Below are 16,370 nucleotides of genomic sequence, written 5' to 3'. Positions count from 1 at the left end.
TTCATCCGGAAAAGAAGCCTGATTTATATCCCCCATATCCTCATGATAAATGGGTAGCTGTAAAGGGAGAAGTGAGATGGGTGGGGGATGTGAATGTATGTCATGGTTTGAGCATGTTTTGAGGGTGTTTTTGCTCAAACCATGACAGTGTATTGCACGGTTTCCCATGGTGTGTGTGCTTCCCACCCGAGATGGGAAGGTCTCTTCTATGCTCTTATCAGGGGTATCGGGCAGAATGTGTCAGACCGTGGAGTTGGGACCCCGTATACAACTCTTTTGATACAGTCTCTCTGTGATACTCATGTACGAGAAGTTGGTAAATATAAGTACGTCCATGTTTCTATCGACCCTTGGAGACCTTTATAGATATTGCTGGGAACTTCTTCCAACATAGGCTGGCCACCTGTGTCGGAACGAGTGTGCATTTTGGTCAGTATAAAAGCCTAAGCCTCATGCAATGTGAAGGAGGCAGAGCCTCTGCGGGGACGCCCGCTAAGGTTGAGCCTGCCACCTCTAACTGCAATGATGCTTCTCGGAGCTGGTTTCCTGATAGTCTTTACAGGGTCCTTGTGCCACGTCCTGTATGTGGGACTGTGCAGTGGGAGCAATGATTGTCTGGAATTTGTGTTTCAAATACTGTAGTTGTGCAGAGTGTGCTTGTGGGATCCCATGCGTGTGTGTGTGTGTTTGTAATGAGCGCAGACAGTGTTCTGTATATTTTTTGTTGTCAGGTTCATGTAAAAGTTTTAACAGGTAGCAGTTTAACCTTTTGGGCAAGAAAAGGTTAATGCAAAAGTCCAGTTGCCGATAGGCCGGTGGTTTTAGCTGTGAAAAGCAGGGTGAGCGACTGTGAAAAAAAAAAAAAAAAATGATGAGTGGAAGAACTTGATGCATCAGCTACAGGAGCTGACCATGAAACCCGAAGCAGAATGAGATAGAGAGAAACAAATGATTGTAAAACATCACTTGAGAGCAACTGAAAATTAACAGCTTGAATATGCATGCTTGTAAAGTAGCTATTATTAGAGATTGTGATTTTGTGTATAAAACCACCTGTATTTACTAGCCAGTTGCTAACAAGAAACAATACCTTGTATTGTATGGATTTGTCACTTGTAAAAGAGATGTTAAAGAATGCAAATTTGCAGCAGCTGCTAGAAAATGCTAAGCTAAAAGCTAGAAAGATTTTAATATGATGGTACTGTTACAAAGCAAGTAATGGAACAAATTAAGAGGGTGGGAGAAATCCACTGGTAGGAAGTTTCTTTGGTTAGTTACCCACTGTCATCAGCATCTTCAACATGCTGATGCACTCTGTAATAGTTACTCTGCTAATGTAAATCTGTGTGTGATTTGCCGTAGTAGTGACTTGTTACTGGGTGAAGCAGGTGAAACTCTGCATTGACAACAAGGTGCAAGGACTGAGAATGACCAAATGTCTGCTACCACAGTCAAGGGCAAGACTGGGTTGGCCTCTGTGTTTGCAACCAACAAGAACCTTTAGCTCCATTGTTGGCTGCAACCCAGCAGGCGTAGAGCGGTGGAGACACATGCCATGCCAGACCTTGATGTGAGGGATGGCCTCCACTGTTATCAGAGAGCCATCCAGGAGAAAAAGGGTAGGCCCAGCTGTGTACAGCTATCAACAGGACCATACTGACTGCCAGCGAAAAGTATAAAGCCGCAGAACAACATAAAGAAACAGCAATGATAGAAATCTGTGTAAAACCTTTGTAATATCTGTTCTATTATGTGTGACCATCGGTAATGGACAAGTATACTGAGCACATGTGTTAAATCCTCATTATTCCATCCTGTTACATGGTGTGTAGGATTCACTGGTATGCCACATGCTATAAAGGTGACATCAAGTGACTTCAAATCAGACTAGTCTTACTGAAATAATGCTGCCTAGAGTACTGGGTTGTAATGTTACACAAGTCAAGCAGTGATAGAGCAGACATACGAAATTGTAAAAAACTTTTAATAAAACTAAAAAGGGGGAGATGTGGAGACAGTGTTCTCACAGGAAAATGAATATTTGGTACATGAGCTCTGAATAACTCCGAGGGATACAGCAAGGCCTTGGGAGGCCCGAGGAAGCCTAAGCAAGCAAGATAAGAAGAAGCTGTAATTCACTGAGTTATGAGAACTGTGGACTGTTGGCAAGCCTTTGAGGTCAAGTTCTCACACCTGTGCTTAACCAATTATATGTTAGTCACTAAGGGTCTTCAAGACAAGTATCCAATCATGATATGCCAAATTGCTGTAGGTGTGTGTAAGCAATAGTATATAAGGAGTTAATGCTTTGCAATAAATGGCTTTTTGTCTGATAAAAAAAAAAAAAGGGGGGAGTGTAACTCCTTGACTGTTAACACTGTACAGTTTACTTCTGCAGCTGCTTCACATCCCCTTTGCATTAGAATGCTTCTGGGCATGTGCTGTATGAATCTTTCTGATCATTCTGAATCTATTCACAAGAAATTGTTTGAACTTAAAGAAAATATGAAAGAACTTACTGTAGAAACAAATCCTATAGACTCTTGGTTAAAATCGTTAGGAATAAGTAGTTGGTTAAGGAGTTTAATCATGATGTTTAGCGGACCAATAATGATTATGTTGTTAATTTTGTTTTTTGGACCTTGTTTGTTACAATGTATTATGCAACGCATGCAGCAGATGACGAACGCCTTATTTGAAAAAAGAGGGGCAGATGTTGGAGGTCGAGCATGGGCGCTTGAACAGGCTTACAGCAAGCTGTGAGAAAGTGAACTTCTGACCCCAGGTTAAAAGAGGAAGAAGTGTCAAGATCAGCAAAACAGGAATGCAATAACAGGATGCCAGTAACTGCAGAAGCATGATGTAACGCTAAGCTGAAGCAAAGGTGTGAAACCAATCAGGACAGGTAAAGGGGAGCGTGTATCCCTCGTGGGCAAAGTGAAGCAGCCAATCAAGTAATGCGTGATCGCGTGTAAGACAGTATATTAAGAGCAGCCTTGTAATCAATAAACGGAGCTTTGTGAACCTACATCGTATCAGTGTTTTCTCCCCTCCACCTGGCTGCGGCAGTGGATACTGTCCTGGATTCAGCTGTAGCAGTTATTTTTCTCCTTCTTAGCAGCCGGTACTGTGCCTGAGAACAGTGCTGATAACATGCCACTTAAACCACGACAACAGCTCAAAGATCCCATATTAAACACTGCCTGAATTTCTCTGGATTCATTAATGGAGTGTGAACATTACAGCAATAGTCCAGCTTACTAAAAATCCAAGAAACTCAAAGTTCTCTTGCTTGTCTCATTTAAGTGGTTATTTATCTTCAAGGTCAGCGACTTGCAAATACTTTCACTTCAAAGTTTTTCTAACATAGCATAACTGGTGTTATTTCTATTCATCAAAATAAGTACTTAGCAGAGTAAGCTTGCCTACAGTCCAATCACACTGAAAGATTTAGTCTTCTTAAAATTAAGACCAAAATCCCAAAAGATTAAAATAGTTAATCTAGTTAAATAGTTAAAAATAGAACCTAATTCTGTTCCTCTCTGTTCCCTGACTTCCAACAGGAATCATAGAATAGTTAGGGTTGGAAAGGACCTTAAGATCACGTAGTTCCAACCCCCCCTGACATGGGCAGAGACACCTCATACTAAACCATATCACCCAAGGCTTCGTCCAACCTGGCCTTGAACACCACCAGGGATGGAGCATTCACAACCTTCCTGGGCAACCCATTCTAGTACCTCACCACCCTAACAGGAAAGAATTTCTTCCTTATATCCAATCTAAACCTCTGCTGTTTAAGTTTGAACCCATTACCCCTTGTCCTATCACTACAGTCCCTAATGAAGAGTCCCTCACCAGCATCCCTATAGGCCCCTTCAGATACTGGAAGGCTGCTATGAGGTCTCCATGCAGCCTTTTCTTCTCTAGGATGAACAGCCCCAACTTCCTCAGCCTGTCTTCATATAGGAGGTGCTGTAGTCCACTGATCGTCCTCGTGGCCCTCCTCTGGACTTGTTCCAACAGTTCCATATCCTTTATATGTTGAGGACACCAGAACTGCTCACAATACTCTGAGTGAGGTCTCACGAGAGCAGAGTAGAGGGGCAGGATCACCTCCTTTGACCTGCTGGTCACGCTTTTGATGCGGCCCAGGATACAGTTGGCTTTCTGGGCTATAAGCGCACACTGGCGGCGCATGTTCATTTTCTCATCGACCAACATCCTCAAGTCCTTCTCCACAGGGCTGCACTGAATTTCATTTTTGCCCAACCTGTAGCTGTGCCTGGGATTGCTCCGACCCAGGTGTAGGACCTTGCACTTGTCATGGTAAAAGTTCATGAGGTTGGCATCAGCCCACCTCACAAGCGTGTCAAGGTCCCTCTGGATGGCATTCCTTCCCTCCAGTATACCAAGAACATCTAGTTCCAACCTCCCTGCCATGGGCAGGGACACCTCACACTAAACCATGTCACCCAAGGCTCTGTCCAACCTGGACTTTAACACCACCAAGGATGGAGTATTCACAACTTCTGTGGGAAACCTGTTCCAGTGCCTCACCACTCTCACACTAAAGAACTTCTTCCATATAGCTAACCTGAACTTCCCATTTTAGTTTAAACCCATTACCCCTTGTCATATTGCTATAGTCCCTGAGGAAGAGTCCCTCCCCTGCATTCTTATAGGCCCCCTTCAGATATTGGAATGCTGCTATGAGTTCTCCACACAGCTTTCTCTTTTCCAGGCTGAACAGCCCCAGCCTTCTCAGCCTGTCTTCATACAGGAGGTGCTCCAGCCCCCTTATTATCCTCATGGCCCTCCTCTGAACTTCTTTCAACAGCTTAATGACACCAGAACTGCACGCAGTACTCCAAGTAGGGTCTCAGATAAGAGAAGCAACTTTTCCAAGTATTTGGCCATATACCACTGTATATAAACTACTTCTTTTCTGTCAGATTAAGCAACACTGCCGGCAATCCTAGTTTCCAGTGGTAATCACCAGATAATTCCAGGTAACATACTCTCAAGTTGCCATCAAGTATCCACCACTAAAGAGATTCCTGGTCTGTGGATACATCTATCAAAGCCTGTTTGTTCATCACCACTGAAAGAAATAAATTACTTTATATCCCATCACTTCTCAGTGCTCTAGATTAAATTTGTTATGCAGCAGTCTGAAAACAAACATCAATTTATACAGTAGTTTCTAAAATCAATGTCTAAGTGTCTAAGAATTCCATGAGGGAAGACTGTAAAAGAAACTAGGTTTTATTTCAAATTTTTTAGCATTACTGAATATTGCCTGATTATGTACCAGACGGAAGGAAGGAAGGATAAATTTACTACCCTGCAAAGTACCTATTTGCTTGAGACACAAAGTAACCTGAGACACATAACCTGAAACTTACTGTTCCACTAGCCAGTATATTTAAGTTTATAGCAAAAGAAAACAAACCAACAAGCTTAAAATCAGAAATAACAGATTCTGTAATTTTCAATTGCATCATCATTGCCCACTCTTCTGACAAAATGCCCCTTGCTACCTACATCAGTTCTGGCCAGTTCTGTGATGGTTGTTAACTCCAGAAAACCCCAACCATGGTTGTTAACATCATAAACACTGCTAGTCTCTTATGAATTGTACTTTTAGTAACAAGTCCTCACCAGAAGCATTATATTGATCACTCAGTAGAGGTTTCTGGGTCATCCCTATGTTCTTTTTAATCCCCTTGATCAAGTTTGCAAAACAGAGTTTCTCACACAAGCTATATATCTTGTAACAAAAAACATTAACTTTTCTAAAACATCTATGCATGTGTATATATATATACATATATCACTTCAAAATACTATTTGCTACTCATCTTCTTCATACAGCAGCTTTGTACTTGAGAGCCTGACTGGAAACTAAATAAGAAAATGTTAATAAAAGGGATCAGTCTTGAAGAGCTTCCCAATATTACATGGGTCCATTAATATTTATGAAATAGCTACTAAATAAAAATTTCACAAAGTTTCAAAGACTTAAGGACACACTTAGGATAATTCACATGAGCATACTAACCCCTTTCAGATGGTGCCTCAATGTGAACCAGCAGATCAAATTTAGATATTTGAATATGAACACACTCTAGAATAAACACTTTCTCTGGTATGTGGAAATTCTTAAAGAGCCAAGGCCATGTAGTGAGCGATCCCGATACCCTGAGCCTTATTACTGTAAGGTAAGAAGATTTTTGGCAGGCATGAGCAAGGTCAATTGTTTTGTTAGGCCTCTGTAATTTTCCACTGAAAACATGCAGAGGATGATTTCTGCCAAGGTTGTAGTTTCCCGCTGTATTTTTAGAGTAAGGTATTTAATTGCAATTATAACAAGTTGTAAACATTAGCTTTGTAAACGGTAGTAATCTCTAGACTAACCAATTAGAGCTCAGTATCCAAGGCTGTTACATAAGGGAGTAAGGGTATAAGAAGAGCAGTGTATCTAATACAGTTTGGCAATCGCTTGATCACATTGATTGTCTCTGCGTTGTCTGTGACTCCTGTGTCGACACTGGTATTCTTCTGGAATATTTATAACCTATACTGACATAGGCTATCTAAATAAGAAAGTGAACTTGAAGCATCTGTTTCCCTTCCAACGGCCAATACAGTATTTGGGAAAGGAGCAAAAGAAAAAGAGAACCCAATTAATAAAAGAATCTGAAACAACTATATATGAAAGCCCAGAAATACACCTCAAAGAGATTTAGTGAGAAACAAATACACACCTTGATTACTATTTTTCTGTGAGCAAAACTCAACCTCTAATAGTAGATGTGCAAGGAAGTTGTAAAATCAGCATCTTTATGAAATGTTGGGGTAATAAGTAAATGGGGAGGTCACATCTACTATCACTACATCAAGATACCCAAAAGAAAGGGATTTTCCAAGTGGAGGGAAGGAAAGCATGAGTCACACAGATAAAACCATTTCCTATCCATCATCCTGGGGTTGGGAGGTAGAAAAAAGAGGTACCTTAAATAACAGTAACAAGAGTAACTATGCAATAAATAAAATTATCAAATAACTTATTATTTCATAATAAATAAATATTCCAATAAATATTCCATTCATAAAAAATATTCCATAAAATTACCAATTTAATCTGCCACCAAAGGAGTGCTCAGCTGCCCAGGTATTTCATTAATGACATCATGAACAGACACCCTCATTATTCCTAGATACAGGAGACACTACCTAGTTCCTTTTTCCCTATTTCAAAGGAATTGTTGCAGCAGTGGTTCTGTCCATCTTCACTTGTCTAGACTTACCTTTGACAAGGCAACAAAAGTGTGATTCAGCACATAATACACACTCATTTTTCATACACTACATGCTGTCAGATTATGGGTTTCTATGACCAAATAACAAGCTGTCATCTAACAAAAGCATTTGGATGGCATCAGAAATACTATTAAAAAGCTCAAAAGCATGCTCCACAATTTTAAATGTTGCTAAGTATTGCACACTTACTGAACATAGAAGAAAGAAGGAAAATATGGTCGGGACAAACCTTCAGATAGCATTCAGAGAAGAAGGTGCTATTTGCACACTTTACATTGTGTCACATGGGAGGCAAGTTACCCCCACTTCTACCAAGGGTCAGGTTATTGCCGCCAAGTGTGCATGCTGCTTGATCAATACTCCAGTTTACTTCATGCACTACTCTGGGCTTCATAATGCAATCAAGACATTTAAAAAAGTTTAACCTTAATATATGTTGCAATTTATACAACAATATACTGCTATATAAAATATTTGATATTAATTGCAATTTTATAGTTAACTATGACAACTGAGGTAGTCATTTTTGGTATCTGCCATAAACTATGTAAGAAATAGTGGATCTTCTTGCATTTTATTTTTATTAATAAAAGATAAAAGTCAACTTAGCTCCCCTACTTTATAAGCATCAAATTATAAAATATTACATGGCAGAAAGAAATATTTTAATATACTGAAGATGCATACCTTCATAGCATCTGTGGAACAGGCTACAACTGCTAAGTAATTCAACATTTCACTGAGGATACAGCTGCCAGTGCAGCCATTTCCACTAATTCAATAGTCAGAATATATTTTTGGCAGCAAATGTATACAGCTTAATAATTTAATTTAGTTTACTTATGAATAGGTGTAAGTCTTTATCTTCTGCCTGTTTGCCCATTTTATATTTAGAGAAGTTCTTTAGTGCCAACTTTAAATAAATTCTGACATTTAAAAAATACTTTTACTTCTTAATGCAAACAGTAAAATTTTTATTCAGTTCTGCTCAGATCCCCCCACTACAAGACGAAGTAAACTTAACTCAATATCTACGTTTGTAACTATTTTAGTCATCCCACAGAAAAACCGTAGACCCACACCCCATCTGGCCACATACCTATATGTTCTTGTGCTTTTACCCTTCAGCACTGCTCACCATTAACAAACTATGTTAGTCTGTGAACTGACAAAAATGCCAAGTTCAGACTGCTGAGTATCCTACATCATTATAATCCAGTTCAAACCCACACAATTATGAAAAAAAGTTATTCTTTTAGTTAGAAGTAAAAGATTCTAGCAACAGACTGAACACCTTTTACTAAGATGAGCAAACTGCAACAGAATTAAAGAAAACCCAAAAAACAGCTTCAAGGGGGCTCGAACACCTCCCGTATAAGGACAAGCTGAGAAGGTTGGGGCTGATCAGCCTGGAGAGGAGAAGACTGCATGGAGACCTCATAGCAGCCTTCTAGGATCTGAATGGGGCCTACAAGAATGCCGGAGAGGGGTAATGGGTTTAAAGTAAAACGGGAAGTTCAGGTTAGATATAAACTACCTTCTTTATTGGAAGGTGGTGAGGTACTGGAACAGGTTGCCCACCGAAGTGGTAAATGCCCCATCCCTGGAGGTGTTCAAGGCCAGGTTGGATGGACTCTTGGGTGACATGGTTTAATGTGTGATGTCCCTGCCCATGGCAGGGGGGTTGGAACTAGATGATCTTAAGGTCCTTTCCAACCGTAACTATCCTATGATTCTATGACAGTAAACGTATATGTCAACACAGTATTTGCATATCTAGTAAACCAGAATTTTCCATCTAGCAGTTTTGAGTCTTTACTGTTAAACATCATGTTCATAAACAGATATATGGAAGAATGTTTAAATAAATAAATGAAACCCAACACACAGGAATATATTCAGCAGTAAACCTAAAATGTTGTTAGAATTCAGACGGACACTGAAATCTGTTTGTACCCATAAGAAGCTACCCTTCAGGAAACTCTTAAAGCTATTATTCACTTGTCTTGTTTTAAGGAAGTTTCACTGTACCCGGAAAGTATTGGTTTATATCTCACCCATTTGTGTTTATAACTCCCTTCTCAGGTACTCAATAGTAAAAGTTACAGCTGAATTTTTTCCATTAGCTCTTTGCCTAAAGCATGCTTGGAAAGGGTCAGCTACAGCAATATTTACAAGATGACTGAGTGCTTCTATATTCCACAAGATGGACACCCCTGAGAATATTCATGAATACTCAGAGAATGGGAACAGGGATTCTAAAACATTTTTTCAACAGGCTTGTTAATCAGAAATAATACATCAGGACATTAAAATGATGCAAGAATGATACCTGAATTTGGAAAAAGCCACCAGAAATGGAAATTACATAAAAACTAGCATGTTGCCACAAAAGCCAGCATGCACTTTTCAACAAGTTGTGCTTCTGAGGGAGGTCCCCAAAAACAGCTCTTCAGTAAGCTTGGCTTAATGGGCAATAGTTAATTCCAGATTTCTGTTAAGAATTTAAAGCTCTGAGACAGGAGAAAAAAAAAAAGGCAAAAAAAAAAAACCCCAAACACCCAACCAACCAACCAAAAAAAAAACCCCCCCCCCCCACCCCCTCAAAACAAAAAACAAACAAACAAACAAACAACAAACCAACCACACAACCAAATACCAAACCAAAAACTCCAACCTCCTACAGGGCATCTCTGCAGAAACAGTTATGTATTTTGCTTCCCTTACTTTGGGGGAGGAAATGGGGGAATTTCAAAACCATTAATATTTTCTGAGCCATTCTTTCTAAAATTAAAAATACAGAATGAAAACAAGCACTCAGCAAGGATGAATTTGCAATAAGAACATTCTATTCTGTCAGTAACTTTCAGTACTTAAGTTGTACCTTTTTAAATTTAAAGTATGTGAAGGATCCTACCCTATCCCCTGGCCCCCACTTTAAGAAAAAGAAATTGCTTCATCCACTACATCCTTGAAGGACAAATCTTAAGCATTGCCTGTAGACAGAATGGTGCTATTTTAATCAGTTATTTAAAAATCAATACAGAATAACAGCATGGAAGCACTAACATTTAAACCTATAATATAGCTTCTATACAGATAATTACGCTTTACAGACATTAATCAAATGTAGCTTTCTTACAAAATGTCCACATAAAATATGCCCGCAGCTCCCAGTACCTCCCTAGCACTTATTTTTAAAACCTAGTAGAGCAAGGAAAGGTTCGGGAATCAAACAGATAACTTAAACGAGTAATTGTAGCATCCATCCATCCAAAAGCAATGCTGCTTAAGGAGTTCTCATTTCGACTCCACCCACTGCTATACAGTCGGAAAGATCACAGAACTGTTCCATCTAAAAGGTAACAGAATGGAAAGGAGGGTGAATTTTCCCTCGAGAGTGAACCAGCTCCCTCTTCTGAGCCTCCGCAAATCCTCCTGCTAGCACGTGACAGGACTACAAAAGATCTAGTTAACTCAGCACCAAGATGGTGGAAATGCTCTTGGAATGACAGCCCAGCAATCAATTCTTTCTGGATAATTTTCAGTATGACATGAAAATTTTTTCTCAGTTCTATTCCTAGAATTCTATCAGCCCAAAGAAGCAAGTAAAACCAAAAGCAAATAAACTCCCCACTTTCTTCTGCAGTCTCAAAGTTTTACAAACTCATGCATTTCTTTAGCTATATTAAAAATGGTAACTGCTCAGATGGAACAGCAAAGAATGCAGAAAATCTGTAGACATTTGATTCAGCTGGGCTCTGTGCATGCATGCAAACAAACTATCTTTAAATAAAACTAATCTGATGTTACAATACATCTATTGTATTCTTAAAAGAAAAATATGGATGTTTGGTAGCTCAAATTGGTTTTCCTAATTATATCACCTACCTGCCTAGAAGCAGTTTTCTTTAAGAAGTCTTAATGCATCACTGAAATACAAGCACATTTACATGTCTATTTAAGATGCACAGGAAGGGACAAATGGGAAAGAAGGACTTTCTAATCACTTACCGAAATAGAGGAGTATGACCAGGCTTTGGTTTGCTCCAAGTAAAGTGTGAAGGAACAGAAAGAAATTGCTCTCCAGGCAAATCTTTTTTCAATGTGTGCTGAGATCCAGAGCAGTCATCTACTGCAGTTTCAAGGGATGATGGTAAGTTACCCTGTTCTTCAGAACAGATATCTATTTTTCCAGATAAAGTAACAGTCTGATCCTCTGAGGTCTTTCTTGTTTTCAGAGGAATATCAGTTTCCATACAACACTGAAATGGTGAAAGTCCAGAATTAAGGCCTTGTATGTTATGGATGGAAGTGTTCAGCCAGGTGTCTTCTGTTATGCTTCCTCTGGGAGAATGGCCAGGTGATGGAGTTGGAGAATGGTGAGGAGAAAGAGAACCAGCATAGCAAATCTCAGCACCGGAGTGTCGTCGCTTCCCACAGGGGGATGTAGGTCTTGATGAGGGCCTTGATGTTGGTCTAGGACTTAGCCAATTTTCATCTGCAATACTAGTTCTAGGAGAATGACAGGGAGACTGCCTAGATGACAAGACATGCCCAAATCCATATGGCTGCTGCCAAGATTCATCACTGGGGCCTCTTGGAGAACCACCAGGGGATGCCAAAGGAGAGCCCAGGGTAATTTGAGTAGCTGCTTCATTTAGCTCCGAGTCTACATCATCATAAATGTGGGAAATGGATTCACAAGAGGAAGCATCTGAAAACCAACTTTTGGATGAAATGCTGCTGGCAGGACTTGGACTAAGGGATGATTCCCTATATGATGGTTCAAGAGGAAGATAGAGATGGTCCCGTGAAGGCCTTTCCATATACTCATTTTCTGTGCTATTTGTGTGCAATTCATCTTCATTGGCTTCAATCCCTTGATGACAGTTAGGTGAAATAGATGTAATTTGAATACTAGGGCACTCAAAGGGTTTGGGTCCACCTAGCGGATTATATTTGGATTCTGGTACCTCACAAGTTCCTTCATAGTTCTTATGACTCTGAAGTCTTGTTGGTGGTGAAAGAGGAGAAAAGTGAGACTGCAATCCATGGCAAGGAATACAAATTGGCTGATTTACAGAGGATGACGGTTGGTCTACATTAAAGATGTCTATGGATGCACAGTCATCTGATTCAAGATCTGAAAACAACATAAAAAAAAAAAGGAACAGAGTCAGAATGCAACACTTGTAAAAATGCCATAAACAAACCCCTTATGTTTCACAGGTATGGTCTCTTTTCAACATTCTAGGCATTTCCCATCACAGCCACACAAAATAAAACTAATGCTTGATTTTAAAATTTCCGCAGCCATATTTACAGCTGAATAGGACTACAGCACAACTTTGTGTCACAAATCTTGTTTTCAATCAGATTCCACAGTTTATACACATCTTCAGTGGCTGAAAATATAATATACTCAGAAAATGGGTTTAAAATCTTGAAAGTATCTAAGCTGGAACACTCAATTCAAACTTTCTATATCATAACTACATTCCATTCATAAACATTTTTAAACATAAACTATTAAAAATATGTTGGACATGAACCATACTATGATAATTTCTGCAAGCCCACTAGGCAATACTTAAAGGAGATAAAAGCACCAGAATTTAAGACCAGAAAGCATCTTACAGTGACTCAAACTTCAATGAAGACTACAAACAACTAAAACTATTTAAAAGACGTAACAAAGATTATTATTAAAGATATTACAAAACCTTTTTTTTCGTTGCTTAGAAACTCTCAAGTGCCCATCCCACAGAATATAATTTTTCAAGTGCAGTTTCACAAAGTTTGAGCACAATTTGTTCAGAAAAACAAAACAAAAACTCCAAAAAAATATTATCAGATCCCATTAAATTATCCAGAACACAGGAAATATTCCAAAGAAAAAACAAGCAACTGAGAGGGAGGAGGGAGTACGAGTCCAGTTAATGCAATCAGCAGCTTTGTCTCACAGAACCAAAGCAGATTTTCTTGCCCCACTTGTCAATATTGAATTAACTGCTAGTATGAGACATTTGTCTGAAATGAGTAGAAAACACAGCTTTTATTTTGTAACCAGTATGCTTCCACTCCACTCCTGTTTCTTTCCCCTTGTAAAATAGTCTTCCCTCTATAATTATAGAGAGTAAGTATACAGGAGACCTGTGGTAGTTCACTAGTTTATCATCCCTTAGCAGATGAAATTAAATGTTCTTGGACCATCTCCATTAGGCACTGAAACTAACCTCAAAACCTGGTAACAATATTGCCTCTACAACCCAAGTAATATATTTTAATGCCGAATCACTTGGAGAGCTTTTGACCCATCACTAACATTTAACTTCTTCATTAAGTCTATAGTTTCTAGTGTTTTGCATGTGGAGTTTTACTTCTTAAAGTTGGGGGGTTTTTTTCCAGCAGTAGGGGAATATTATGCAGAAATATAAATATTTCTGCAAATTAAAATGCTCCTATGTCAAATAGGACAATGAGACACCACATTCATACAATTATTTTAAATAAATTGAGACTGAATGGCATTAGTTGTATCTCTGGGTATTAGCTCTTTTTTTCTTTTTAAAATGGTCTTTATCCTGAGTATTTGTAGATTATTAATATTTGGTTTGAAATAAATCCAGTCTCCCTCACAATCAGTTAAAATACCCAGACAGGAAGCCACGTATTTTAGGTCTTCCACGGAAAAAAAAAAAAAAAAATTGTTGATGAAGTCATTCTATTATCACTTTCGCTAAAAGCAATCAGTTTAAAATTAACTAAAACAAAGCAAAACAGCATCTCCTCAGAGACAACAAGGGAGCATTTTCAAATGGAGAGAAAGCATACTGTTACCAAGGAATGGATTATGTTCCCCAGACTTCAAGAATTAAATTAAAAAAATGATTGTCCTGGGTTCAGCAGTAGCAGTCATTTTTTCTCCTTCTTGGTAGCTGGTGCAGTGCTGTGTTTTGACTTTCAGGCTGGGAACGGTTGCTGATAGCATGTATGTTTTGAGTTACTGCTCAAATGTTTGGTTTGTCTACGGCCTTTTCTGAGCTCATGCTCTGCCAGGGAAGAGGGGAAGCCGGGAGGAAGGAGAGATAGGACACCTGACCCAGGCTAGCCAAAGAGGTATTCCATACCATAGCACGTCATACCCAGGAGGTAACCGAGAGAAACCCTGAAGGGCTGGAGCTCTGGGGGGATGGAGGAGGTATCAGTTGGTACTCGGTCAGGCAGGGTTGGGTGAGTTATGGGTCGGTGGCTGGTGAGGCGTTGTATTCTCTTCACTTGTTATTTGCTTTATCATTATTATTTGTAGTAGTAGTAGCAGGAGTGATTTATGTTATATCTTAGCTATTAAACTGTTCTTATCTCAACCCGTGGGGGCTATATTCTTAGGATTCTCCTTCCTAACTCTCCAGGAGTTGGGGGAGGAAGGGGGGGAGTGAGCGAACAAACTGTGTGGACTTGGTTTAAACCACACATGGGCAGGGAGAAGCTCTATTAGTAATTTACCTATTAAAGGAGACATAAAATTGCATTCAAGACTAGTACTAAGTTTTATAAGTAATGTGTGATTTTACATATACTACATATATATATGTTGTCCATATTATATAATTAACTACTATTACGTATTAAGAGCACAAAAAAAATCAGTATAGGTCAATTTCTGAATACGCATACTCTAAAAGGATCAGGATACTCAGGAAGGACTCTTATCATACAAATAATTAACACAACCTCACTAAACTGAACACCATCAGAACTGCATTTCCCTATCCTTTCAACAGGATAACAAACTTAAAAAAAAAAAAAACAAACTTTAATTTGGAGTCTTTCTTTTTGACATTTCCCATCACAAAACATGAAACGCAGACAGCAAGTTTTCCAAATCTATCAGTTTGTGTGCAAGATCACACGTCTTTTTTCCTAACTCATTATTAGCATTATAAACATAGGTTTAATGGATGGGAAGCTAACTAAGAGTTAAGTCGCTCTGGTGACTGAGAACCATAACAAAGGAGGTTGTTTGCCAGTGTATTCAGTAGAGTATATATGTTCATATTCACTGCAACTGTCAGAAAGGCAGGAAAACATAGGTGTGCAGCTGTTCTATGACCTTCATAGAATCACAGGTTAGGATTGGAAAGAACCTTAAGATCACTGACTTCCAACCCCCCTGCCATGGGAAGGGACACCTCACACTAAACCATGTCAACCAAGCCTTCATCCAACCTGGCCTTGAACACTGCCAGGGATAGAGCATTCACAACCTCCCTGGGCAACCCATTCCAGCGCCTCAACAGCCTCACAGTAAAGAATTTCTTCCTTATACCCAATCTAAACTTCCCCTGTTTAAGTTTTAACGTGTTACACCTTGCCCTGTCACTACAGTCCACCCCCAGCATCCCTATAGGCCCACTTCAGATACTGGAAGATTGCCATGAGGTCTCCACAGTCTTCTCTTCTCCAGGATGAACAGCCCCAACTTCCTCAGCCTGTCTTCATATAGGAGGTGCTCCAGTCTGCTGATCATACTCATGGCCCTCCTCTGGACTTGTTCTAACAGTTCCATGTCCTTTTTATGTTGAGGACACCAGAACTGCACACAATACTCCAAGTGAGGTCTCAAGAGAGCAGAGTAGAGGGGCAGGATCACCTCCTTCAACCTGCTGGTCATGCTTCTTTTGATGCGGCACAGAATACAGTTGGCTTTCTGGGCTGTAAGCGCACACTGAAGCTGGCTCATGTTCATTTTCTCATTAACCAACACCCCCAAGTCCTTCTTCACAGGGCTGCTCTGAATCTCTTCTCTGACCAACCTGTAGCTGTGCCTGGGATTGCTCCAAACCAGGTGTAGGACCTTGCACTTGGCATGGTTAAACTTCATAAGGCTGGCATCAGCCCACCTCACAAGCACCTCAAGGTCGCTCTGGATGGCATTCCTTCCCTCTAGCATATCAAGTGAGCCACACAGCTTGGTGTCATCAGCAAACTTGCTGAGGGCGCACTCAATCCCATTCTCCATGTCAGCGACAAAGATATTA

General features: G+C 39.7%; 1 protein-coding gene across 3 annotated transcripts in view; it reads right to left on the bottom strand.

The window, feature by feature from the left end:
• Positions 1–16,370, bottom strand: part of LOC117438003 (nuclear factor of activated T-cells, cytoplasmic 3-like) — a 104,400-nt gene that overhangs the window by 76,476 nt on the left and 11,554 nt on the right. For all 3 annotated transcript variants that reach the window (XM_034073328.1, XM_034073329.1, XM_034073330.1), the window contains exon 2: positions 11,341–12,472. In XM_034073328.1, coding sequence (XP_033929219.1) covers positions 11,341–12,472 — 1,132 coding nt within the window. The remainder of the gene's footprint in view (positions 1–11,340; positions 12,473–16,370) is intronic.

The sequence above is a fragment of the Melopsittacus undulatus genome, chromosome W (assembly GCF_012275295.1).
Source record: "Melopsittacus undulatus isolate bMelUnd1 chromosome W, bMelUnd1.mat.Z, whole genome shotgun sequence".
NCBI lineage: Eukaryota > Metazoa > Chordata > Aves > Psittaciformes > Psittaculidae > Melopsittacus > Melopsittacus undulatus.
Note: the sequence above shows the minus strand (reverse complement) of the source record. Positions and strands in the feature narration are given on the sequence as shown.